Below are 27,882 nucleotides of genomic sequence, written 5' to 3' on the forward strand. Positions count from 1 at the left end.
TCGATGTAGATTCTTACATCGTTATCAAACGTTTCGATGTAGATTCTTACACCGTTATCAAACGTTTCGATGTAGATTCTTACACCGTTATCAAACGTTTCGATGTAGATTCTTACACCGTTATCAAACGTTTCGATGTAGATTCTTACACCGTTATCAAACGTTTCGATGTAGATTCTTACACCGTTATCAAACGTTTCGATGTAGATTCTTACACCGTTATCAAACGTTTCGATGTAGATTCTTACACCGTTATCAAACGTTTCGATGTAGATTCTTACACCGTTATCAAACGTTTCGATGTAGATTCTTACACCGTTATAAAACGTTTCGATGTAGATTCTTACACCGTTATCAAACGTTTCGATGTAGATTCTTACACCGTTATCAAACGTTTCGATGTAGATTCTTACACCGTCATCAAACGTTTCGATGTAGATTCTTACACCGTTATCAAACGTTTCGATGTAGATTCTTACACCGTTATCAAACGTTTCGATGTAGATTCTTACACCGTTATCAAACGTTTCGATGTAGATTCTTACACCGTTATCAAACGTTTCGATGTAGATTCTTACACCGTTATCAAACGTTTCGATGTAGATTCTTACACCGTTATCAAACGTTTCGATGTAGATTCTTACATCGTTATCAAACCTTTAGCTTGATAACGGTGTAAGAATCTACATCGAATCGTCGCTCAAAAGCAAATAAACCAGAAGTTGTCATCCATAAAGTTGTATGTTTCCTTCGTTGATGTCTTTGATAGTTTTTCAGTAATTCATAAAGGTAGGAGGTAACGTTTCTTTTGGCGTTTAGTGTATATTACAGGCCTGATTCACAACCAGCTATATCATTTGGCTAGCCGGCCAGTGGCAATATACAGTTTGACGGTATCTATTTGGTGTCAGTGAATATTTTGTCATTGCAATGGTTACATTTCAAAAGTGTGGCCTAATAATAATAGCATATCCTGAAAGAATTGATGCAAATAACTTGTGGTGATTATTTTCATTATGATTATTTTTCATTATGCAAATTGCAAGTCCACATATCATACAAACCACACATCGGCTAACACCAAGGTACATATATATACAGCGATAGATAATACACAGTTGGGGACACACATCCTGTTTCTCTGTCACAAGTGTCAGTACATGTACACTGTAAAAGGAAGTATTTCAGATCAATGTTCAGCATGAGAAGCAATATCGGTTTTGTTTATGTGGTTTAATGTGTAACTCGTTACTCTTTGTATGCATGTGTGTGTGTGTGTGTGATAGTTGTATCTTGTCAAAAAAACTGCATCTTTTCTTATGTCTCAAAAGAGGGCAAGGATTTCCCAGGCTCCTTGTCCCCACCTGTAACAAAAATATTAAATACAAAATAAAATGTGTAACTTGTAGTTTCACACTTTACTATTCATACACGGATGTTGATGTGTCGGAGTAGACAGGTCGAGGAACAAGACTACCTCTCCCCGCCTGAGTTGTGTATGGGGATTCCCGCGAAGCTCTGTTTTCCAAGAAGCCGACAAAGCACTTGCGCAGAGAGTTCATGGAATGCGCGCGGGACCTGCCCATTGCCCTAAGCACATAAGTTATACTGCGTTGGTATACTGCGGTAGTACCAGTTTCAGGTGGAGAAATATCTGCAGTTCGTGCAAGGTAAGTGTACTAATCTTGTCTCGGTTTTAAAAGCGGAGTTTGTTCGACATTCTGGCACTGTTTAAAAAAATAACTCAATAAGTAGAATATGGGTTTGTTTGTCAGTTTGTTTTGTATTTTGGCATTACATTAATCATTATTTCAGTTTATAATCCCTTAAGTGAATATGAAACATTGGTAATATATATAATTAAAGCTGACCTTGCCAACATTCGTTTTGGGGACTATTTGCCGGAACTGCATTTGTAGGATAGCTCCTTTAACCCAAGGGAGATAGAAAAGACCCACGTTCAGGAAACTGTTCTCTTCGGCCCTTAGGGCATCATTTGTTATGTGTTTCACGTAGCCACCAAATTCCGAACATGGGTCAGTCGGTCGGGAATTTTTTTAAGAAAGACAAAATTATCTAAATAGTGTTCTTGATAGTTGTTCCCATGCACGCTTGGGTGGAGCTGCTTGCCCTCCAGTCGTCACTTGAAATAGGATCACGAAATATCTACTTATTACATAACGGTATGTGTTCTAACACTAAGTGAAAACAAGGTATTCCGTGTATATTACCCACTGAAATGACAGAAATCGTAAATGTTTATTGCGTTAGCGATAAGTACAACATTTGTTTATCTGCTATGCAACCTGGTTAATGGTTTGCCGTCAGGTGATTGCGAGCGGGTCTGTTCATGACTCGAATTCATGGATTCATTAGAGGACTTATGTCCGGGTTGTGTTGTTTATAGTGTTAGACAACTGAGATGCCGAACCGCAGTTTAATACGGATACCCACTCAGACCACAGGCCCTCGTGTCTTTGCGATGATTAAAAAAATATTGTTTATGAGATGACCCCGACTCGAAATGCTTCACAGTACAATTAAATACATCATGACCTTGTCGGGCATTTCGATTCGGGGGCCATCTCAAATTTTAAAATATTTTACAAAAATCTTTAATCCTCGCAAAAAGACACGAGGGCCTGTGACTCAGACGCAGCATAATAACTCCGACCTGACTAGTCCTTGTTTTATCCTCCCGAGGACCAGGCAGGGTAGCAACAAATACCATCTTTTAACGTCTTTTACTGTGTCGCGACCAGGGATCGATTCACCGCCTAAAATGGATCCACTACATCACAGATGATGCCTCATAGCGTTGGGTGATAGAACTAATGACAACGCTTTAAGATTAACTCAAACATCCTGCCCCCACCCCCGACCACACCCTGAATCCTGAATCCCATTCGCTGAATCTCGCATACCTTTTAACTCAAACCTCAGAAGCTGGTGGGGGGTATGGTAGACTGGTATTTAAACCGTTCGTTCTTTGCGCCAAATACCCGGTTTCAGTACCAAGTATAGTATGTTAAGCCCATTTCTGGTAGCCTTCTATTCCGGTATGTCGTGAAATTGCTGGAATGTTGCTACAAGCGGCGTAAAACCATCCTCACTCACGCACTCACCCCTGAGTCACTCCGGTGAGGAAAGAGTGCGATTACTGCATAATATCGAAAAGATAAAGTATTTCAACGTGTCTCTACAAGCCATATTTTTCATAATGTTGAAACCGTGTATGAAATTCAATGATATCAGCGCACGGCACACCACGCTACAGCTCGGTTACACCAAACAAAATGTTTTCCTATAGACTTCTAAAGTTACATTATATTTAACCAGATCGTTAACAGCCATTACATGTACAATGTACATATATGCACAGTATGACCTTAAAGCTGCAATAAATAAAAAAGTGGCTACGGTATCCAATATTCCTTTCACTTCCTTACACATCAACCCCAGTTCCGCACCAGATGTCACCTACTTGAAAATATCTCTGCACACATTCAGCATAAGTCATCGTGCTAAAAAAAAGCGCTAATGATTGAAAAATGTGCGCAGTTTTAATTACTGGATGGATGTACATATATAAAATACCAAAATCTTACACAAAGTCATCCAATTACAGCTGTTTCCACTGAAGGCTAAACTACGGACTCTGATTTGGTGTACTATAAACCTGCAGAGTCCGGAATGTCCTCTGGCCGAAAAGGCCCAATTGAGTCCACCCCAAACCCCAGAGGATGTGTGTATGAAATATCATGCATCCGTGGAGTCAAACACATAGGAGGCTCAGAGAAATGACGCCCAATTGCCAGCAGAATAAATGAACGCAAAATCTCTGATGAAAACTCGGACATGAAATGTGCCATTTCGGAACACCTCATCAAAAAATCCCGTCCACCATATTTCCTGGCAACAAACCAAGATTATCCATACAGACACAATCAACTGGAAAAAGAGGAAACTTTATGAAAGCATCGATTGAAATCCAAAGAATGAAGAAGAATAGAGAAGCCAGCCATTAACTGAAACTTCGGACAAACTCTCACCTTGCGTTGTGTAAACATGTTCTATTAATTTACGCTCAATTTACACTCTGTGACTCATCATTCATCTGATGAAGGAGCAAGAATTATCTATCGTCATATAAAGAGTAAAAAGCGTGTCATGCATTCACCTCCGAATGAAGCCTAAATGCCGTGTACGAAAAGGGCGTTGGCTGTCTCACCGCGGTCCCAGGTCAGTCTGACATCGGATGTTGTAAACACGCGCTAATGTGCGACAGTGTGTTTGTGCACCTTCGTGTGCATGTGTCCTATTACCTCGCATGTCATTACACTATACTCAGCCAATGAAAGGATAGATGTGGTATGTATTTGCTTTTCTGCAAGTGCTGTGATATTAAATAGACACAGATTCATGATTATAATCTCAAGTGACGTCATACCATTGTCACTTGGAACTTTTACAGTTTTTAAAAACATCTAGTGACTTGATCTTATTGTTCTCAGCACAGGGGCTAGTCACACAAAAGATAGCATCAAGGCATACACTGTCATTATCGGGATCCGTTTACATTGTATAACGCTATGACGAAAGTATCGTGACAGTATTTACCTTGATGCCTTTTCTTGCTTGATGCGGGCGGTGGGGTAGCCTATAATGGTTTAAGCGTTCCCTCGCCAAACTGAAAACCCGGGTTTGATTCAACGCATGAGTACAATGTGTCAAGCCTATTTCAAGTGTCCCCGACGTGATTTTGCTGGAATATTGCTAAACGCGGCATAAAACCATACTCACTCACTCACTCACTTGCAAGCCGTTGCGTTTCTTAGAGGGCGTTCTACAGGATATCACCGTGGCCCAGGTTGATTTTATATCAAATTTCTCCTTCTCAGAGATTTATTTTGCATTTGTAACACACATGACAAATGTAAGTCAAGTCAGGTAGAATGTGTGAAGTACATGCATTCCAGCAAGGTACACGTAACGTCCGTGTCTTGAGTTTCGTGTGTGGAAATATATTATTGCTGATTTTCCACTTGTTATATTTCAGGCTTATAGGGGCAAAGGGGCAAAGTTCATTGTGTACAGTAGTACATGTATACGGAAACCCGCACAATAATGACCCAACACGAATTTCCCTATAAGTTTCAACTTCACATGTAATAAGGAAATCCGTGCTGTCAGCATTTTGTGGGTTTCCATTTTACCAGTACCTCTGGTAATTTATTAAAAACTCTTGCTATCAATATAGTAATCTGTCATACTTGAAATAACGTTTCTAAACATATTCCATCAGTTGTTTATCCTTGGTCTTACAACCACGATCATAAGCGGGGAGCGGTGCGACCTATACATCAATTGACAATCTGTTATTATACCATGACTTCAGTAAACACTGGATTGTGATTGGTTAAATAAAGTCATTCAGAGGTATATAATCACGTTATACAGGTCTCTGTTTTCCGTGCGCAATCATACATGGTTTACGGTAATGCACTATTTTTTGTCTGCCCACCAACATGGCGGACACCAAACAACCTACCGATGCATCGATAAATTACGGCGATTTTACTGTCGGAAATTACACATATGTCTTTAAAGATGGATTTAGCGATGACGGGCTCGACTCACTACTTGCGTAAATCACAGCAATACGTGTTTATACATACAAAAGTACTTCGAAAGGATGGAAACAAATATTCAGTCGAACAAGAACAAAACATCGCTACGCGTTCGGTTTTAAATGAAATTTAGAGCTATTATAATTTCGTTATATACCTCTGATTTTCCCACACAGTAGGTTTATCTCCTAATTATATACCCATTACAACTTCCGTGATTCCAGGCAAACCCCGTTATACGATGGTCCCTGGTAAACCCCGTGATACGATGATCCCCGGCAATCCCGCTATATAATGACCCACTTTCAAACAACCATGCTTGGCCTTCACCAACCCATGCTTGTCGTAAGAGGCGACTAACGGGACCCTGTGGTCAGGCTCGCTGACTTGGTTGACACATGTCATCGTATCCCAATTGCGTAGATCGATGCTCATGCTGTCAATCACTGGATTGTGTGGTCTAGACTCAATTACTTCCTCCATATAGCCGGAATATTGCTGAGTGTGGCGTTAAACAACCAGCCAAACCAACCACTTGGGCCACCATCCTTTTCTTATTCTGTCAAAAAGGTTTAATGTTTTACATTCAACGCGAAATTATCCGATTATCCGGTCAGACACACCAATAATTAATTACATTTTGCTTGTAATGATAAAAATCCACCCTGTAATGAATTACAGATGATACACTCATCAAGTTGCAATGGTAGTCGTCTTTCAGTCGTCGGAATTCGATGTGCAGAGTTTCTTCCCTTGCGCACGCCAGGAACCTATGATTCTGGGTTCGATTCAGTTTTCGTAACGGATATTTTCTAGGTTTGTCAACAGCGTACCCGAGCTCGTGGTTGCACAGTTCATTTTCACCCGTTTTCACGAGAGTTTCAATGGTCAGTTAATATATTTTCAGGACAAAAGAGGAATGGGCACCCCTGCACCCCTGCACACTCCCACCCCGACCCATCAGGATCCGCCTATGGAATATCTTCACTTACAGTATTATGTATTACAGTGACTCTGTTTCTGTGATATAACTGTAAATGTATACTCCTCACAAAAAAATAAGCAACAAGTATTTTCAGTGTAATACCTTTATCAATCTCGAAAGCGATTTTCCGGCATGTTACTGAAAGGTAAATATTCAAAGAATACATAACCTTTAGTGACTGTCAAATTGATTTAGCTGATAACATTGACAGCTTCACCCGAACACAACCACCCTCAGAAACAACATGCAAAATGTGTGGCATGAATGTGCTCCACTCTTCACACATGCACCCTGATCGGTGTAAACCTACCTGTAATCATTCCTCTGGTACAACAAGCGGGTCCTAACTTCAATTTCTAGGGATGATAATGCCCGTCCGTGGATGGTAATGCCCGAGAAAGAGTTGTTAACGATGTTGTTTAGATCAACAACATCACACATATGGACTGACCTGCAAGGTCACTTGATCTTAATCCCACTCAACATGCTTGGGACATCATTGGAAGTCGTGTTTACGGTCTCCATGTTCGCCCCAGACTCTGGATGACCTTGAGCAGACGTTACAGAGAGAATGGCTGAACATTCCACAACAGCAAACTTAAAGGCTCATTTGGTCGATGCAAATACGTGTAGAAGCTTGCATTTGTGCTCATGGTGGTCATACGCGTTACTGAACACTGCTTCGCTGTCCAAAACTGACTTGAACCTTAATGTTAACATTTTGCCCCATCAATGCAGCACATTTTGCACGACTGTTTCACGGGTACATGCTTTTGATGATTTGTAAGTCTATTATTGTTTGATACTATTTCATTTCACTTTGGTAATCGTGTGTACATATATTTCACATTTCAGTTGCATCATTCCATGATTTGCAATTTCAATAAATGAAAATGTAATGAGACTACAATTTGTGTTGCTTAACTTTTTGTGAGGAGTATGTGTGCATATGCATGTTGTGAGGGTGGTGGGGACACCCAGTGGATAGCAATAGAGCGGTAGCTCGTGAACGTCGACGTCACCAAGTGTGAAACCCCATGTTTTGTGTCTCTCGACGGATATATCCCAAAACTTCCACATCCCAATACCACCACACCTTGCTAAAACAACAATTCCTCATCTCCCTTTTGCAGACCGCGCCATTGCTGGAATGTTGCCAAAAGCGAATAAAATTATACTCACTCGCAAGTTGTTTGTTCTAGTTCATTCTACCAAATTAAAATATCGTTGTTTGAATTCAATTTAAGCTAATGGTATAAGGATACGCGTTTAATGATATGCGGGTATCAGGCACATTTGACAGCATCCAGGACTCTCATTGTTTGGCGAGAGATCCAGAGCGAAGACCAATACAGAGTGATGTGTCGCCATAGCTGATCCGTACATACAGTCCAGAAGCGGCGATATAACACTGCAGAGGTGTGTTGGAATTAAAAAATATATACATCCCCCCAATCATGACAATAAATCATTCAAACACAACTGGAGAAAATCCGCCATTTTCCAGGCTTGCTCAACAGTCACACTTCAAGTTTGATATTTGATGTAATCTATAACACTAATGGGGGAGAGTTTATATTGGTATCACCGGTATTTCTCACTTCATTCGGGACATCCGGACATCCATTCAGCTCAACCAGAGTCTACACCTGCCCTGTCCCGACAATCCTGATGTTCACAGTTCACCCAGAAGTACAACCAGAGTCTACACCTGCCCTGTCCCGACAATCCTGATGTTCACAGTTCAACCAGAAGTACAACCAGAGTCTACACCTGCCCTGTCCCGACACTCTTGATGTTCACAGTTCAACCAGAAGTACAACCAGAGTCTACACCTGCCCTGTCCCGACAATCCTGATGTGCACAGTTCACCCAGAAGTACAACCAGAGTCTACACCTGCCCTGTCCCGACAATCCTGATGTTCACAGTTCACCCAGAAGTACAACCAGAGTCTACACCTGCCCTGTCCCGACAATCCTGATGTTCACAGTTCACCCAGAAGTACAACCAGAGTCTACACCTGACCTGTCCCGACAATCCTGATGTGCACAGTTCAACCAGAAGTACAACCAGAGTCTACACCTGCCCTGTCTCGACAATCCTGATGTTCACAGTTCAACCAGAAGTACAACCAGAGTCTACACATGCCCTGTCCCGACAATCCTGATGTTCACAGTTCAACCAGAAGTACAACCAGAGTCTACACCTGCCCTGTCCCGACACTCCTGATGTTCACAGTTCACCCAGAAGTACAACCAGAGTCTACACCTGCCCTGTCCCGACAATCCTGATGTTCACAGTTCACCCAGAAGTACAATCAGAGTCTACACCTGCCCTGTCCCGACAATCCTGATGTTCACAGTTCAACCAGAAGTACAACCAGAGTCTACACCTGCCCTGTCCCGACACCTCCTGATGTACACACAGGTACAACCAGTCTAAGCACCTGCCTTTCGACAATCCTGATGTGCACAGTTCACCCAGAAGTACAACCAGAGTCTACACCTGCCCTGTCCCGACAATCCTGATGTTCAACCAGAGTCAGAGTCTACACCTGCCCTGTCCCGACACTCCTGATGTTCACAGTTCAACCAGAAGTACAACCAGAGTCTACACCTGCTCCCTGTCCCGACACTCCTGATGTTCACAGTTCAACCAGAAGTACAACCAGAGTCTACACCTGCCCTGTCCCGACACTCCTGATGTTCACAGTTCAACCAGAAGTACAACCAGAGTCTACACCTGCCCTGTCCCGACACTCCTGATGTTCACAGTTCAACCAGAAGTACAACCAGAGTCTACACCTGCCCTGTCCCGACACTCCTGATGTGCACAGTTCAACCAGAAGTACAACCAGAGTCTACACCTGCCCTGTCCCGACAATCCTGATGTTCACAGTTCACCCAGAAGTACAATCAGAGTCTACACCTGCCCTGTCCCGACACTCCTGATGTTCACAGTTCACCCAGAAGTACAACCAGAGTCTACACCTGCCCTGTCCCGACACTCCTGATGTGCACAGTTCACCCAGAAGTACAACCAGAGTCTACACCTGCCCTGTCCCGACACTCCTGATGTTCACAGTTCTAGCAGAAGTACAATCAGAGTCTACACCTGACCCGTTCAGATATTCCTGTTCTATAGACAGTTCAAGCAGATTCTACGACTGCCCTTCACAGAATCTATATGTGCCCTGTACGCGATGCCACTACAGCATACAAAGAAAGGTTATACCTGCCCCTCTCAACAACCTAACGTGCACCTATGATCTGGACAAAGGCAAGGTTGTTGTTTTCACCACAGTGTTTTGGGTCTTTTCGAGATATGGAACAAGTGCACAATAGAAAGCAGGGAGACCCTTTTGCCAATTGCAGTGTACATGTACATACGAGCAACAGAGTGTGTGGCGACCGTTGGGGGGGAGCTCTAAACTAACGCTTAGTCCCTGAATGTATATAATTTTGATTGTAACAAATAAACACATTTAAATCGAAAAGGAGCCCCAGGGAGACCCGAGATAACCTGGAGAAATCTAGACTTGCTTCATTTAGGGCTTTAGCATTACAGGGAGGGCTGTAGGGAAATATGGTGCAGGGAGTGTGAGACAGACTAGAGCTCGTGTCTGTTTGTTTTCATAATCAGACTTTCCTGCTGTGTTTTATGAGCATTAAGGCTGCATATGTATTTTCCTCGTGACTATGTTGCTGCACGAACCGATAACATAAACGTTATAACAACAACAGATTTGATAAGTTTCAAAGGATATAAAGTATACACCGGACAGATATGATTCACTTCCTTCCCTGACACTAGACTTGAACTAATGATCCAGGAAGAGATATGGTGGGTTTATGTTGTTTGTGCGTTCTCGGTCTTGTAGAGAGACGATGTATTTGAAATAGAGAAGCAGAGTGACGCTAGTTTAGTTGACTATACACTATGCTCAACTAGTCTGTTGGAATCAACTCACTCACTCACTAATTGTAAATCGGATGCATGTAAGTAAAATTCCTATATATGCAAGGTTAAATGAAATCTGCATTGCTGTCGTCTTCACTGAACACTAATGCGTTTGCTCAGGTTTTGTCTTTGAATGTTGATTAAGCAGTGGAAGTTTTGTCCATACGCAAAATCGCTATTCGAAATGGTTTACCAGCATCCATAAATCATGGATAAAGCGGTGCTGGAAAGAAGATATGAAGTATACAAAGTTTAATGTATCTAATGAATTTAGAGTTAATTGTGCAAAAGATATTCTTTCTAAATATTGTACAATAAAGTAACAATAACAATTGTTTATGCAGAATGAAGACAACAGAAAGCGAAGAAAGTTATGTTCGTGAACTGTAAACGTTAGTGTTATGTGTACAGCTTTCTGGGGAGGACACCTGCATGTACAAATAATAGCAGTTGCAATTGTGCTCCATGCAAGATTAGTCCAAACTGGTTATTGGTTATTTTACGATAATTAAAAAAATTATTGACATGCGTGTGGTATCATGAGTAGGTAGACTTTGTTATTGATAATCATTCTTACTTGTGTGATTTTTTGTATTGGTGGTAATGTCAACGACATGCTTAATAGTATCAAGTGATCCACACATATATTCGACAGGTACAGCTGCAGGACCAGGTAATACTGATCCCGAGATGATGCTGTGTTACCGTATTGTTCCAGTTCCAGTTTTGTCAGTTATGGATAGTACCATCTTGTTGACATTAATCCTCCGTCTGTATAGGCTTGGTATGTTATTGCACGAGTCCATTGTGTGCACTATAAGGTTTCCACACGTACATGCCGATTTGTTGTTCTGAGAGTGCAAACAACCACTTCCTCTAAATCCCCAAATCTGCGTTTCCTCATTGTTAATCCTTGAATACCTAAATCCTCTTAACACAAATCTCAGAATCTCAGCTGTGTGATTAGAAATTACTGAAAAAGTAGAAACAATTATGTACATATACGTATATAACATTTTCTTTTGATTTTTCTCCAAATGATGAATTTTCGCACCAAAAATGATGTACCCCGATGTTCCCTAGATTCTGAATACATATAAGATAGATCTTGGGACAGTGGGGTAGCCTAGTGGTTAAAGCGTTGATTATAGGAAAAATAGTCCTCGGTAAAAAAGTACCGGAAAGAAGTCCTCCGGAAAAAAAGTCCTATTATTGTGAAAACAAATTAAATGGATGTTGACATCAAAGTTATTGTAGAGAAAACATAAAGTGATTGTGTATAAAAGACATGGATTAACTTACTGAATTAACCAAGAACAATGATATTTTAACTGGGCAGATCTAATCCAGGATTTAGCTTGAGTTGTGTTTGTCAAAATGAGATTTTAGCTGCTTGAATCAGAGAATAATTAGTGTTAACTACAACATCAATCCCAGAGTTTCTCCATGGTGTGGCCACCAATATTAGACTGCATAAAACTCAGTAAATGTCAGGAAAGTCTTGCAAATTGTCAATTGTCAATTTGCAGTGCCTTGTGAATAAAATATTACCAAATTAAAAAGTCCTGCAAATGTATCAGTGCAGATGCAATTATTTATCAATTTACATTGTTGTTTGTGAAAGTGCAAATGTATCAGTGCAGATGCATTTTTTTAATCAATTTACATTGTTGTTTGTGAAAGTGCTTATGTGAATAAAATATTAAAAAATTAAAAAGTTCTGCAAATGTATATTTGTCAATTTACATTGTTGAATGTGAATAAAGTATTAGAAACACGAATATCAATATTTTTCTTAACATCTGTTATAAAAAAAAATAGGACTTTTTTCCGGAGGACTTTTTTTCCTAGGCAAATTTAGTTCTTTTTTACCAGTACTTTTTTTCCGAGGACTTTTTTTCCGAACACCAAAGCGTTGGCTCCTCACGCCGAAGATCCGGGTTCAATTCCCCACATGGGTTCCGTGTGTGAAGCCCATTTCTGGTGTCCCCTGCGCCGTGATATTGCTGAAATACCGCCGAAAGCGGCGTAAAAGCTTAATGCCTAAATCTTCACTTAAATAGAGATATAAAACCCAAGTACCACCATGGTACTTCTATCTCTCTCTCTCTCTCTCTCTCTGTGTGTGTGTGTGTGTGTGTGTGTGTGCGTGTGAGATTGGTTTTTTTGTTTTTATGGGTTTTTGTTGTTGGTTTTTGTTTGTTTTTAAAAATTTGGGGGTGGGGGTTTTTGTTGTTGGCATTTTGTTCTGGGGAGGTATACGGGGGTCATATGTTTTTATTTTTTACATGTGTTAGGGTGCGTCAGCAATTCTGTACATATTAATATTTAAAATTTATGCTTAAAAATGCGGGAAGGGTGAGGAGGGGTAATTGATTTTGTACATGACATGCAGGGGGGGGGGGGGAATTCACATTGTACATGTTTCTGCATAAAAATCATCATCACACACACACACACACGCCACCCCCCATCCCCAAACATGCACGCGCCCACACCCACACCCCTTGCCGTAAATTTATGAACGGTTCCTTATGACTGAACTGCGTTTAACCAGGTTCAACGTTTATAAAGTACGTTTGTGTTTTGTTCCAGTCTATTATGATGACCTGAGATGATGTGTGTTTTTGCAGCTCAAGAGACACGATGGCCTGCTGCGTTGACTGCCCGAGACGTTACTTTGTGGTCTTCCTGGGGTTTATTGGACTTCTTGTTTCCATTGGTTTCCGAACATGTTTCGCTCTCGTCATGGTTCATGTGACCAATCACACATCCACAGAACGTGACGACGATTCCCTGTTTCACAATGTGAGTATTCGCTCTGTCGACTAAACCTACGGGTATCATTTACAGTTGACCAGCGCTTTGGAGGGAGGGCTTGAATACTAGAGTGTATTGAAGTTAATAAATACAGTAGCATATACATTGTACAACACGTACCATTTGTAGGGTCTGTTTACAGGTGTAAGTGTTTCATCTGTACGTCTAATACTGTGTGACGCATTGCAGTAAGGAACGTATGGATTGGGTCCAGTCATGTACTGAGGTGGTTGGCTAGAAGGAAAGAAATATTCACCTCTCCTAGGAATATGTCATATTCTTGAAGGACTTCTGCTTGTCCTAGTCCTCTCTGTACTGACAGGTTTCAAATAGAATTTTTATAAAATATACTTATATTTATGTATCACTTCTTTTGTATGTGACAGTGCACAACCTCTCGAGACCTGCAGCTCAACATAGAACCAAGTCATGTATTCCTGTTGCACACTGCCTTCTACTGTGGTAGTCTCGTCACTCAGATACCAGGCGGTATTCTGGCTACTAGATACTCCCCAAAGTGGTATGTGATATCCATTAACAGTGGTAGTCTCGTCACTCAGATACCAGGCGGTATTCTGGCTACTAGATACTCCCCAAAGTGGTATGTGATATCCATTAACAGTGATAGTATCGTCACTCAGATACCAGGCGGTATTATGGCTACTAGATACTCCCCAAAGTGGTAGGTGATATCCATTAACAGTGGTAGTAACAGTGGTTGTCGTCACTCAGATACCAGGCGGTATTCTGGCTACTAGATACTCCCCAAAGTGGTATGTGATATCCATTAACAGTGGTAGTCTCGTCACTCAGATACCAGGCGGTATTCTGGCTACTAGATACTCCCCAAAGTGGTATGTGATATCCATTAACAGTGGTAGTCTCGTCACTCAGATACCAGGCGGTATTCTGGCTACAAGATACTCCCCAAAGTGGTATGTGATATCCATTAACAGTGGTAGTCTCGTCACTCAGATACCAGGCGGTATTCTGGCTACAAGATACTCCCCAAAGTGGTATGTGATATCCATTAACAGCGGGTAGATATCGTCACTCAAATACCAGGCGGTATTCTGGCTACTAGATACTCCCAAAGTGGTATGTGATATCCATTAACAGCGGTAATATCGTCACTCCAATACCAGACGGTATTCTGGCTACTAGATACTCCCAAAAGTGGTATGTGATATCCATTAACAGCGGTAATATCGTCACTCATTCTGGCTACTAGAATACCAGACGGTATTCTGGCTACTAGATACTCCCCAAAGTGGTATGTGATATCCATTAACAGCGGTAGTCTAGTCACTCAGATACCAGGCGGTATTCTGGCTACTAGATACTCCCCAAAGTGGTATGTGATATCCATTAACAGTGATAGTCTCGTCACTCAGATACCAGGCGGTATTCTGGCTACTAGATACTCCCCAAAGTGGTATGTGATATCCATTAACAGCGGTAATATCGTCACTCAAATACCAGACGGTATTCTGGCTACTAGATACTCCCCAAAGTGGTATGTGATATCCATTAACAGCGGTAATATCGTCACTCCAATACCAGACGGTATTCTGGCTACTAGATACTCCCCAAAGTGGTATGTGATATCCATTAACAGTGGTAGTCTCGTCACTCAGATACCAGGCGGTATTCTGGCTACTAGATACTCCCCAAAGTGGTAGGTGATATCCATTAACGGTGGTAATCTCGTCACTCAGATACCAGGCGGTATTCTGGCTACTAGACACTCCCCAAAGTGGTATGTGATATCCATTAACAGTGGTAGTCTCGTCACTCCAGATACCAGGCGGTATTTTGACTACTAGATACTCCCCAAGATACCAGGCGGTATTTTGACTACTAGTGGTATAGTGATAGATGATATCCATAAACAGAGGTGGTCTAGATACTCCCCAAGATACCAGGCGGTCACCCAGATATTTTGACTACTAGATACTCTCCAGGCGGTATTTTGACTACTAGATACTCTCCTAAGTGATAGATGATATCCATTAACAGCGGTGGTCTAGTCACCCAGATACCAGGCGGTATTCTGGCTACTAGATACTCCCCAAAGTGATAGATGATATCCATAAACAGCGGTGGTCTAGTCACCCAGATACCTGGCGGTATTTTGACTACTAGATATTCCTCTGAGTGGGAGGGGCTATCCACTAACGGTAGTGTGTGTTTTAAGTCAAGTCTGTATGTCTGTATAAAGTAGAAATCTGCACTATCCACTGTATCCATCTTCTCTGCCAGCCTCCTGGATCGATGATGGCAGAGGGAAATTCATTCATCTTCATAGACTCGTACTGTGAAAAGATTTAGGAAAGAGCATACATTTTTCTACAATGTCTGCAGTTAAAACTATTAAGATAAACTGCTCGTGAAGATCCGGGTTAACACTGGTCTTCAGCAACCCATGGCCATGCTCCTCGTAAGAGGCTAGTAACGGGATCGGGTGGTCAGGCACCCGACTTGGTTGACCCGACTTGGTTGACCCAACTTGGTTGACACATGTCATCGTATCCCAATTGCGTAGATCGATGTTCAGGCTGTTGATCACTGGATCGTCTGGTTCAGACTCGATTATTTACAGACCGCCGACATATTGCTGGAATATTGCTGAGTGGCGTTGAACAACAAACAAGAAAAATTAATATAAACATTTTGAATGGAGAGTAGTTTTAAATTGCATATCCCTTTCACCGTGTAATTATGCGTTGTCTACCTCCCTAAGGGTGTGCGGACTGAGTATTGTGTTGAGCAGTGTGTTGTTCCTGGTGCTTCCCACGGCCATACAGTACAACCTCCCAGCCGTGTATGTCATCCGGGTCCTCCAGGGCCTAGTCGAGGTAGGTTGTCGTCACTCAACATAGTGAAATGGATTGAGCCATACAATTCGTTAAAGTAACGCGCACAAAAAAAACCCGTTTCTGTACTTGTCTATTTTGACGTCCTCCACTTTTCCCTGGAAGACATAAAATAAGTGACTTGTTACAAATGGGTTTAAGTTTTGCTAAGGGAGGTAACTCTGTCATTAGTCCCACATCTACCTTGCGCAGTGTGGTAGTTCTTTCCAAAGTGCTTATCCTTAGCACTAGATGTCAAGCACCAAGCAAGTATTAGTTAAAGGGAACCTACTTCAGTGTGTCAGTAATCGAGAAAATTGTTTGTTTTGTGATCACCATAATCAATTACTTGTTTCTACCATTGACCATTGTTGTTGGGATGGACGGAAATTCAAAGTAGGCCTTGACATAGAAGCCTGTGTTATGAAACAATAGAATACATTTTATGTTGTATGTGGAACCGATTTTATCTTCATGGAATTTAAGATTGGGACTGTAGGTGCTTTCCTGTACTGATATATCTTGATAATTATAGCAGTTTCAAGATGTTACTGTCTTTCAGGGTTGTTCGATACCTGCTCTGAATGGCATCATTTCCGCCTGGGCTCCCAAAACGGAGAGGAGCCGGATGATAACCGTAGCATACGCTGGTATGTGTTCTAATCCAGTGAACCGCCTCCGTGGTGTAGTGGTTAGAGCGTCCGCCCGGAGAGCGGAAGGTCGCGGTTCGATCCCCGACCGCGTCATACCAAAAGACGTTAAAATATGGTACTTGTTGGTCCCTGCCTGGCGCTCGGCATTAATGGGTACAACAAGGACTGATCGGCTCGGAGTCAGTATAATGTGTCTGAGTGGGATTTTCATGCTTCACAGCGGCATGGTATCTCAGTGGGCTAGCACTATAAAACCAGCTTCAGTCTGGGCTAGTACAAGCAGCCGCACATACACATACACACGCATGCACGTCGTCATATGAGCGAAATATTCTCAAGCACGACGATAAACCCAATTTCACCTCACCTCACCTCTAATCCAGTGATAATAAGCTTCGTTTCCGTGGTGCATCCATGGTACGTCCCTGAACATGTCCAGGGCGTCATGGAAAATGATGCTTTTACGCTTCTTTGGAATAGGCCATATACAGCTTCATAAGAATTCCAGCCAACAAACCTGATCTTGTCCTTTATGATAATGCTAATGAATTTATCTATATCTTTGAATGTTCTATCCCTTTTGCCAGTAATGTGATTGGCAAGATTCAGGAAAAGCATGCTGAATATGCGGACCTCGCGTTTGAAATGTCTCGCTTGCATCTCAAGTACACTGTCGTCAGACTCCCCATTGTTCTCGGTGCCCTTGGTTTGGTACCTCCTGATCTCTTGGCGCAGATCAGGAGAGTGCCCCGGGTTTTCCACCGGGAGCACAGCCCTTCTGACGCTCTGGGTAATGCAGACGGCTGCAGTGTTGGGGAGTCTGCATATTCTCCGAAACGTTCTTAGTGGGTTCGACTAGGCAGCGTTTCCTGGGAGAAGTCCCATTCGCTGTCTGGGCTGCGTGTAGAGGGGGCAAGGGCCCTGATCTGATGATGAGCCTTACCAGCCTGACTGTGCCAGAATCAGCCGAACCCTCTCTTTTCATCTTAATCTGTAAAATATATAACAATATTACACACAAACTAGGGGAATCAGTGATGTGCACTGTTTTCATGAGTCCGGGTCCTCTCTGGACGTGCATAGACGTGTCTGAAGGCGTCTTACCTAACGTCATGCGAACATCAACGAAAGGCAACTTGATATATTTGGTTGGTCTTGATATGGCGTGGTGGTCTGTGGTCCTGTATAGAGAGTCCAGGTCTCAAATCAGTTGAAGTTGAGCAACATTGGTCGGGGAGGGTTCTTGGATAAGTGACTGTGTCTGGCAGCTTGAGTCCTCGGGGGTTCTAGGTCTTCAGTCCTGTTCCACAACAAAGAACACCTGACACATGTGGCCTCAACCTAAGCAAGTGCCCCTGTTCGCCCAGCAGTGAATGGGTACGAGTGCGCGGAAACAGCAGCTTTATAAATAGCCATTGTATTATTATCATCCTGCAAAAACGCAACACCATATTGTTCATCGGAGGGTCACATGATAGCCTTACCTAGACAATATTCGTGATATGGCTGAAATACAGATACTGCGACCCCGTGCACATGGTACTGGCGCCAAAGTTGTGGAAAAAGTGTGTAACAGCTTATTTAAGTCTGTAATATTATATCTTTTCAGTTATATGAGAATAGAGTGTAGGCGTATGTTTACATCCTTGTATCTTCTGTATATTCACACATTGTAAAATATATTGAATACAACACCGTAATTTGATACACTGTAATAATGGGTTTTAGAAAATTTGATGTAAATAATGGGCATTGCACATGAAAGGTTGACTTGATGAGCTTACGATATGCAGTTAGCTGAACATTTTTTAATGCAGGTGCATACATCAGCCCCGCCATTGCCCTCATGACATCGGGCGCCTGTTCCTGCTACGTCAGCTGGAACAGCATCATCTACATCTACGGTAGGTGGCCATTCCATCTGTGACATTTGTGGGTCTATATTTGAAATACGAGAAAATTGTCTGCACTTTTTTCCATCATATCATATGCATTTTAAAATATTGTCCTGGCTCTGCAGGTGGATGTGGCGTGGCGTGGTCAATAGTCTGGATGCTGTGTATCCATGACAACCCCAAGCATCATCCTAGGCTTGGGGCGAGGGAGAGGCAACTGTTCTGCACTGACGACGTCGTCATCAACAGACCTGACCAGGAGGTATGACATCAGCCCGTGTTCTGAATCAACAAGACAAATATTTGTACATCCAAGATCCACATCCACGTCCACGTCCACATTCACACCCACATCACATCACATCCACATCAAGCAAGACCAACATCCACTTCCACATCCACATCCACATCACATCACATCCACATCAAGCAAGACCAACACCCACATCCACATCCGCATTTACATCCACACCAACATCACATCACATCACATCTCATCACATCACATCACATCACATCACATCAACATCAACATCAAGCAAGACCAACATCCACATTCACATTCACATTCACATTCACATGCACACCCACATCACATCACATCCACATCCACATCAAGCTAGACCAGCACCCACATCCACATCCACATCCACAATCTTCCTCTTAGGGTATCGGTTATCTCAACAACTGTTCACTGACCGCCCTTATTTCAGGATATGGTAACAGACTTTTGCTAAACACAAAGTTACATCTTCACCTTTACGTTGCGGTACCTATTATAAGGTATACGCTAAAGAGATAAAAGGGGTGGTGTTTCTTTCATTCAACTCGCCCTTTGCAGGAGAAGATTATTCCTTGGAGAGCAATTCTGACGTCACTTCCGGTGTACGCCATCATCGTCGGTGCCTTCTGCCGGAACTGGATTTTCTCAATGTTGATTACCCAGCAACCCCAGTATTTTAAAGAGGTGTTCCATATGACCACAGCTGACGTAAGTATGGCCACCACTGAAACAAGTGTAATTAATTACGTGAATGTAATCAACTTCCCTGGTATCTCAGTTGTAAGGTATTATCAGGTACCACACCACGAAACGTGGGACATTTAAACACCTTACTGACCACTTGTCAAAAAATCAAGCATAGCTAGAACCTCTGAGTAAACCAATATATCGTCTAGTGTAATTTGATGTCACAGGGGCGGTGGGGTAGCCTATAGTGGTTAAAGCGGTCGCTCGTCACGCCTAAGGCACGGGTTCGATTCACCACATGGGCACAAAGTGTGAAGCCCACTTCTGGTGTCCCCCGCTGTGATATTGCCGGAATATTGCGGCGTATAACCAAACTCACTCACTCACTAACTTAATATCACCGAACGTTACTGGTACCGAGTGTCACTGACAGTGAGTGAGTTAGTGAGTGAATGAGTAAGGTTTTACGCCGCTTTTAGCAATATTTCCGCAACAGCTACCCCACCGCCCCGTGTCACTGTCAACTTCCCCCAACTACAGTGCTGTGTATCTTCTAACTAACGTGCTTGTTGTGATGTGTATATTTGTTGCAGATCGGGTTTCTGTCGGCTGTACCCCACGTTTTGATGACAGTTGTGGTGATAACTGGCGGCTTTGTCGTCGACAACTTCATCAAACGAGACATATTTTCCACAACGGTAGCCAGGAAGCTGTCGGAAACACTTGGTGGGTCACTAATGTATCACCACCAACCATATCTAAACTTAAAGTCATGTGGTAATTACCTGTGTCCCCAGTGCGGCGATATCAAGTGTCCTGTTGCTGGGTACATGTGGTAATTACCTGTGTCCCCAGTGCGGCCATATCAAGTGTCCTGTTGCTGGTACATGTGGTAATTACCTGTGTCCCCAGTGCAGCCATATCAAGTGTCCTGTTGCTGGATACATGTGGTAATTACCTGTGTCCCCAGTGCAGCCATATCAAGTGTCCTGTTGCTGGGTACATGTGGTAATTACCTGTGTTCCCAGTGCAGCCATATCAAGTGTCCTGTTACTGGGTACATGTGGTAATAACCTGTGTCCCCAGTGGAGCCATATCACGATCCGACTACTGGGTACATGTGGTAATTACCTGTGTCCACAGTGCAGCCATATCAAGTGTCCTGTTGCTGGGTACATGTGGTAATTACCTGTGTCCCCAGTGCAGCCATATCAAGTGTCCTGTTGCTGGATACATGTGGTAATTACCTGTGTCCCCAGTGCAGCCATATCAAGTGTCCTGTTGCTGGATACATGTGGTAATTACCTGTGTCCCCAGTGCAGCCATATCAAGTGTCCTGTTGCTGGGTACATGTGGTAATTACCTGTGTCCCCAGTGCAGCCATATCAAGTGTCCTGTTGCTGGGTACATGTGGTAATAACCTGTGTCCCCAGTGGAGCCATATCACGATCCGACTACTGGGTACATGTTGTAATTACCTGTGTCCACAGTGCAGCCATATCAAGTGTCCTGTTGCTGGGTACATGTGGTAATTACCTGTGTCCCCTGTGTCCCCAGTGCAGCCATATCAAGTGTCCTGTTGCTGGGTACATGTGGTAATTACCTGTGTCCCCAGTGCAGCCATATCAAGTGTCCTGTTGCTGGGTACATGTGATAATAACCTGTGTCCCCAGTGCAGCCATATCAAGTGTCCTGTTGCTGGGTACATGTGGTAATTACCTGTGTCCCCAGTGCAGCCATATCAAGTGTCCTGTTGCTGGGTACATGTGGTAATAACCTGTGTCCCCAGTGCAGCCATATCAAGTGTCCTGTTGCTGGGTACATGTGATAATAATGTGGTAATACCTGTGTCCTCAGTGCGGCCATATCAAGTGTCCTGTTGCTGGGTACATGTGGTAATTACCTGTGTCCTCAGTGCAGCCATATCAAGTGTCCTGTTGCTGGGTACATGTGGTAATAACCTGTGTCCCCAGTGCAGCCATATCAAGTGTCCTGTTGCTGGGTACATGTGATAATAACCTGTGTCCCCAGTGCAGCCATATCAAGTGTCCTGTTGCTGGGTACATGTGGTAATAACCTGTGTCCCCAGTGCAGCCATATCAAGTGTCCTGTTGCTGGGTACATGTGGTAATTAGCCCTATGTGTCCTGTTGCCAGTGCAGTCCCATATCAAGTGTCCTGTTGCTGGGTACATGTGGTAATTACCTGTGTCCCCAGTGCAGCCATATCAAGTGTCCTGTTGCTGGGTACATGTGGTAATGCTGGGTACCTGTGTCCCCAGTGCAGCCATCAATCTGGGTACATGTGGTCCTGTGTCCTGTTGCTGGGTACATGTGGTAATAACCTGTGTCCCCAGTGCAGCCATATCAAGTGTCCTGTTGCTGGGGTACATGTGGTAATTACCTGTGTCCCCAGTGCAGCCATATCAAGTGTCCTGTTGCTGGGTACATGTGGTAATTACCCTGTGTCCCCAGTGCAGCCCCAGTGCTGTTGCTTGTCCCCAGTGTCAAGTGTCTGTTGCTGGGTACATGTGGTATCAACCTGTGTCCCCAGTGCAGCCATATGTCCCCAGTGGGTACACCTGTGTCCCCAGTGCAGCCATATCAAGTGTCCTGTTGCTGGGTACATGTGGTAATTACCTGTGTCCCCAGTGCAGCCATATCAAGTGTCCTGTGTTGCTGGGTACATGTGGTAATAACCTGTGTCCCCAGTGCAGCCATATCAAGTGTCCTGTTGCTGGGTACATGTGGTAATAACCTGTGTCCCCAGTGCAGCCATATCAAGTGTCCTGTTGCTGGGTACATGTGGTAATAACCTGTGTCCCCAGTGCGGCCATATCAAGTGTCCTGTTGCTGGGTACATGTGGTAATAACCTGTGTCCCATATCAACCGCGTACATGTGTCCTGGTCATTGCTGGGTACATGTGGTAATAACCTGTGTCCCCAGTGCAGCCATATCAAGTGTCCTGTTGCTGGGTACATGTGGTAATTACCTGTGTCCTCAGTGCGGCCATATCAAGTGTCCTGTTGCTGGGTACATGTGGTAATAACCTGTGTCCCCAGTGCAGCCATATCAAGTGTGTTCCTGTTGCTGGGTACATGTGGTAATAACCTGTGTCCCCAGTGCAGCCATATCATGTCCTGTTGCTGGGTCCTGTTGCTGGGTACATGTGGTAATAACCTGTGTCCCCAGTGCAGCCATATCAAGTGTCCTGTACTGTAATTACCTGGGTACATGTGGTAATTACCTGTGTCCCCAGTGCGAGCCATATCAAGTGTCCTGTACATGTGCTGGGTACATGTGGTAATAACCTGTGTCCCCAGTGCAGCCATGCGGTCATATCAAGTGTCCTGTTGCTGGGTACATGTACCTGTGTCCCCAAGCCATAAGTGTCCATATCACGATCCGACTACTGGGTTACTGGGTACATGTTGTAATTACCTGTGTCCCCAGTGCTGTGGCCATATCAAGTGTCCTGTTGCTGGGTACATGTGTAATTACCTGTGTCCCCAGTGCGGCCATATCAAGTGTCCTGTTGCTGGGTACATGTGGTAATCAACCTGTGTCCCCAGTGGAACCATATCAAGTCCCCGCCATATCCTGCTACTGGGTACATGTTGTAATTACCTGTGTCCACAGTGCGGTCATCCAAGTGTCCTGTTGCTGGGTATATCCTGTGTGGTGTCCCAGTGCAGCCATATCAAGTGTCCTGTTGCTGGGTACATGTGGTAACCTGTGTCCCCAGTGCAGCCATATCAAGTGTCCGACTACTGGGTACATGTGGTAATTACCTGTGTCCCCAGTGCAGCCATATCACGATCCGACTACTGGGTACATGTTGTAATTACCTGTGTCCTCAGTGCGGTCATATCAAGTGTCCTGTTGCTGGGTACATGTGGTAATTACCTGTGTCCCCAGTGGAGCCATATCAAGTGTCCTGCTACTGGGTACATGTGGTAATTACCTGTGTCCACAGTGCAGCCATATCAAGTGTCCTGTTACTGGGTACATGTGGTAATTACCTGTGTCCCCAGTGCGGCCATATATCGAGTCCAGTTGCTGGATACATGTGGTAACTACCCGTGTCCCCAGTGCCCGCTAGCCAGTGGCTAGTCCTAGTACTAGTAAAAATCCAGTCGGGTCAGTAAGTTCCCACAGTTACTTGCCCGACTGGCTGGTTAATTTTCATGGCGTCATTTTGTAAATATATCACTGTCTCCGACTTGTTAAGTTATAATACACTTTTAAATCATGCAAGGTTATGGCCTGATAAAAAAATCATCACATTAGCGGCTTACTGATGGAACCCGTGTCTACATTCAAATTTCGGGCTAGTGAATTATTTTGTGGGCTAATAACTTTCAGACAGCTAACCCGACTGGGTAGCAAAATTTGGAAACTGTTTTGCACACTGTGTATGGGGCCACTCTGTTGGGTTAAGGGGTGGTGATAAAGAGAAATGGTGGTGCGTTCATAAGATGCCTGTCTTTGAAAAGTTTGTTAACGCATATAATTCCTATCCCAAGTGAAAGTTCAGGTTCCCCTACTGTTTTGAAGAATAGATATGAATGGTTGCAGGATGTAACGTGGTAAATAAACTTTTGTTCATTATGATCATATGAAGGAAACTGTTCTAGGGTTCGGTGTGGAAGCAGCGTGCGTCATGGTTATCGCGTTCGTGGACGACAAGCACAAGGCTTTGGTTCTGCTCTGTGTGGGGGTTGCCTTCAGTGGCATTGCTATCTCAGGTAAAACTTTAATGTAACCCAGTATATGTCAGGTGAAGCCGTATTACGTTTTGAGATAGTTTGTTCCTTACATGTGAAATAATTTGGCGTTTTACTTCACGCCATGTCCACTTATCAAGCCTTGTATGAGTGTTCGAAGAATGGACCACAATGGAAACGTTGTTTTGATATTTCATGTCTCTTGTAAGTTTAGACTATACCAGGAAACGTCTGATATTAACCCCCAGGCCCGTTCCTCTGTGCGACCGTAGCGCTACGACAGTCGTAAGTCTATGTTAACGTACAGGGCCTAGATTTACGAAGCTCTCTTAGCGCTAAGATAGTCGTAAGTGCCATACATTAACATTAACTTACGACTTTCTTAGCGCTAAGAGAGCTTCGAAAATCTAGGCCCAGGAGTTTCAATCATCTTAGCGCTACGATCGCTTTGTGGAACGGGCCCCAGAACGTTATTTCTCGCTATTTGTATTCGTATATGCTTCCTACCCGTAGGTTATCAGGTGAATCCTCTTGACCTCGCCCCCAAGTATGCCAGCGTTGTGACAGGTCTGGCAAGACTGGGCATGCTGGGTGCCGTCCTCAGCACCGTGGTGGCCTACTTCGTGAGGGACATAGTCGTGAGTAATATTGATGACACAGCTTTCATTCCCTATTATTCTCACCTCCCGTGAAGATCCGGGTTAGAATCTTCTAGTCTTCAGCCACCCATGCTTGTCGTAAGAGGCGACTAACGGGATCGGGTGGTCATGCTAGCTGACTTGGTTGACACATGTCATCGTATCCCAGTGCTCTTGATCTTGATCACTGGATTATCTGGCCCTGACTCGATTAGTTACAGACAGGTCCCCATTATCCCTCTCTGTCCACCGGTATATGTAGGTCCCCATTATCCCTCTCTGTCCACCGGTATATGTAGGTCCCCATTATCTCTGTCTGTTTTCCGGCATATGTAGGCCCCCAATTTCTTCTCTGTCCTCTGGTATGTGTAGGTCCCATTATCCCCCTCTGTCCTCCGGTATATGTAGGTCCCCATTATCCCCCTCTGTCCTCCGGTATAGGTATGTTCCCATTATCCCTCTCTGTCCTCCGGTATATGTAGGTCCCCATTATCCCCCTCTGTCCTCCGGTATATGTAGTTCCCCATTATCCCTCTCTGTCCTCCAGTATATGTAGGTCCCCATTATCCCTCCCTGTCCTCCAGTATATGTAGGTCCCCATTATCCCTCTCTGTCCTCCAGTATATGTAGGTCCCCATTATCCCTCTCTGTCCTCCAGTATATGTAGGTCCCCATTATCCCTCCCTGTCCTCCGGTATATGCAGGTCCCGATTATCCCTCCGTGTCCTCCAGTATATGTAGGTCCCGATTATCCCTCCGTGTCCTCCGGTATATGTAGGTCCCGATTATCCCCCTTTATCCTCCCTGCGGTATACACATGTCCCCATTAACGCTCTCTGCCCTCCAGTATATGTAGGTCCCCATTAACGCTCTCTGCCCTCCGGTATATGTAGGTCCCCATTAACGCTCTCTGCCCTCCGGTATATGTAGGTCCCCATTAACGCTCTCTGCCCTCCAGGTATATGTAGGTCCCCATTAACGCTCTCTGCCCTCCAGTATATGTAGGTCCCCATTAACGCTCTCTGCCCTCCAGTATATGTAGGTCCCCATTAACGCTCTCTGCCCTCCGGTATATGTAGGTCCCCATTAACGCTCTCTGCCCTCCGGTATATGTAGGTCCCCATTAACGCTCTCTGCCCTCCAGTATATGTAGGTCCCCATTAACGCTCTCTGCCCTCCAGTATATGTAGGTCCCCATTAACCCTCTCTGTCCTCCGGTATATGTAGGTCCCCATTATCCATGTCCGTCCTCCGGTGTACGAAAGCTACCCTTGTTCCATTGACGCAGTGCAGGCCGCTAGAACCCATGTTTCCCCCGATTCAGGATGTGTCCCACTACCTGTGTTTCCCTGTATGTTCTCTAATGGTTCCCTGCACCTTATAATTTTGGGTACATCAGGCAACCTCTGTATATATCAAAGATTGTGCTGGGGACTGTGCTGTAGAAATATCCCACATGCCAGGCTTGAAGTTATAGTTCTAACATTCATGCTTTTGTTAAATCAACAAAAATAGGTGTCAAGTGTAGTGTAGTTTGATGTCACCGAGGGGCGGTGGGGTAGCCGAGTGGTTAAAGCGTTCGCTCGTCACGGAGAAGACCCGGGTTCAATTCCCACATGATTACAATGTGTGAAGCCCATTTCTGGTGCCGCAGTGATATTGCTGATATATCGCTATAGCGGCGTATAACTGACCTATTAACCCACCATGTAGTAGTATGAACTGGTTTCAACCTATCTCTGTCCCTAGACTGACCCCGCCGAAGTGCCCGAAGCATGGAAACGACTCTTCATCATCGCCGCCTCCATCCACTTCTTTGGCGTCCTCTTCTACGCAGTCTTCGCATCCGGAAATCGACAACCTTGGTCAGGATCACCGTCAACGCTGTCAGTCTCCATTACTCAACCAGTCGCAAATGACGACAAGGATTATGACGAGACCACGAGACTGTTACGGCGGCGATTACGACTTCATCGACCTCAGCTTGTTGACGCCGACAGCTATGAATATGGTTCGACAACAAGATTTCTCAATACTATTTGATAAACACACTGTGTCATTACCTTATCAGAAAGTAGCTGAAATGTTACTGCGTAATTGTGAAATGCCTTAAAATCTGACTTGTTTGGTGACAGTTTTAAGTACCGTTGTAATATTTGTAGGTTATTACAGGACAGTGGCTAAACTGTGAGTTTGGATTGAGTTTATTTTGAATGCATTGCTGATCACACACACCAGGGCCTTGATTTTCTAAGCTCTCTTAGTGCTAAGATAGTCGTAAGTTAATGTTAAAGTATGGCACTTACGACTCTCTTAGCGCTAAGAGAGCTTCGAAAATCTAGGCCCAGTCAGATAAATCATGTATCGAGCGCGGATAGTGAGCTTTAAAAACTTTGGCTTGTTGGGCCATTAGGTGGTCAGTTTTGTTTTTTTTATATAAGGTGAGTGAGTGAGTTTAGTTTTACGCCGCACTCAGCAGTATTCCAGCTATATGGCCGTGGTCTGTAAATAATCAAGTCCAGTCATTAACAGCATGAGCATCGATCTACGCAACTTGGATACGATGACATGTGTGAACCAAGTCAGCGAACCTGACAATCCGATGCCGTTAGTCGACTCTTACGACAGATCAATTCTAACCCGGATCTTCATGGATATTCTGTATAAGGAACCACATTGGTTTGTGAGTATATCCCCAATGTCATTGAGTTGTGTACATATGATTTGTGAATAAACACAAAAGACATA

The 27,882-nt window shown here is 43.8% G+C and overlaps 1 protein-coding gene across 5 annotated transcripts; it reads left to right on the forward strand.

The window, feature by feature from the left end:
* The first annotated feature begins 1,493 nt into the window (after nt 1–1,493).
* LOC124256562 (vesicular glutamate transporter 1-like) lies at nt 1,494–27,882 on the forward strand. 5 transcript variants are annotated; one of them, XM_046690545.1, is made up of 13 exons: nt 1,495–1,670; nt 10,370–10,459; nt 13,210–13,384; nt 13,783–13,916; nt 16,140–16,254; nt 16,814–16,901; nt 18,722–18,808; nt 18,925–19,061; nt 19,641–19,790; nt 20,363–20,495; nt 24,407–24,517; nt 25,010–25,134; nt 26,884–27,882. In XM_046690545.1, the coding sequence occupies exons 2-13, from the start codon at nt 10,440–10,442 to the stop codon at nt 27,175–27,177; spliced, it is 1,569 nt and encodes a 522-aa protein (XP_046546501.1). In that variant the 5' UTR covers nt 1,495–1,670; nt 10,370–10,439; the 3' UTR covers nt 27,178–27,882. The 5 variants fall into 5 exon arrangements, with proteins under 5 accessions (XP_046546505.1, XP_046546501.1, XP_046546502.1 ...); XM_046690549.1 differs by lacking the exon at nt 24,407–24,517 and having other exon boundaries at nt 1,494–1,670; XM_046690546.1 differs by lacking the exon at nt 10,370–10,459 and having other exon boundaries at nt 1,496–1,670.

This window comes from Haliotis rubra, unplaced genomic scaffold (genome assembly GCF_003918875.1).
Source record: "Haliotis rubra isolate DU_JTF1 unplaced genomic scaffold, ASM391887v1 Scf63, whole genome shotgun sequence".
NCBI lineage: Eukaryota > Metazoa > Mollusca > Gastropoda > Lepetellida > Haliotidae > Haliotis > Haliotis rubra.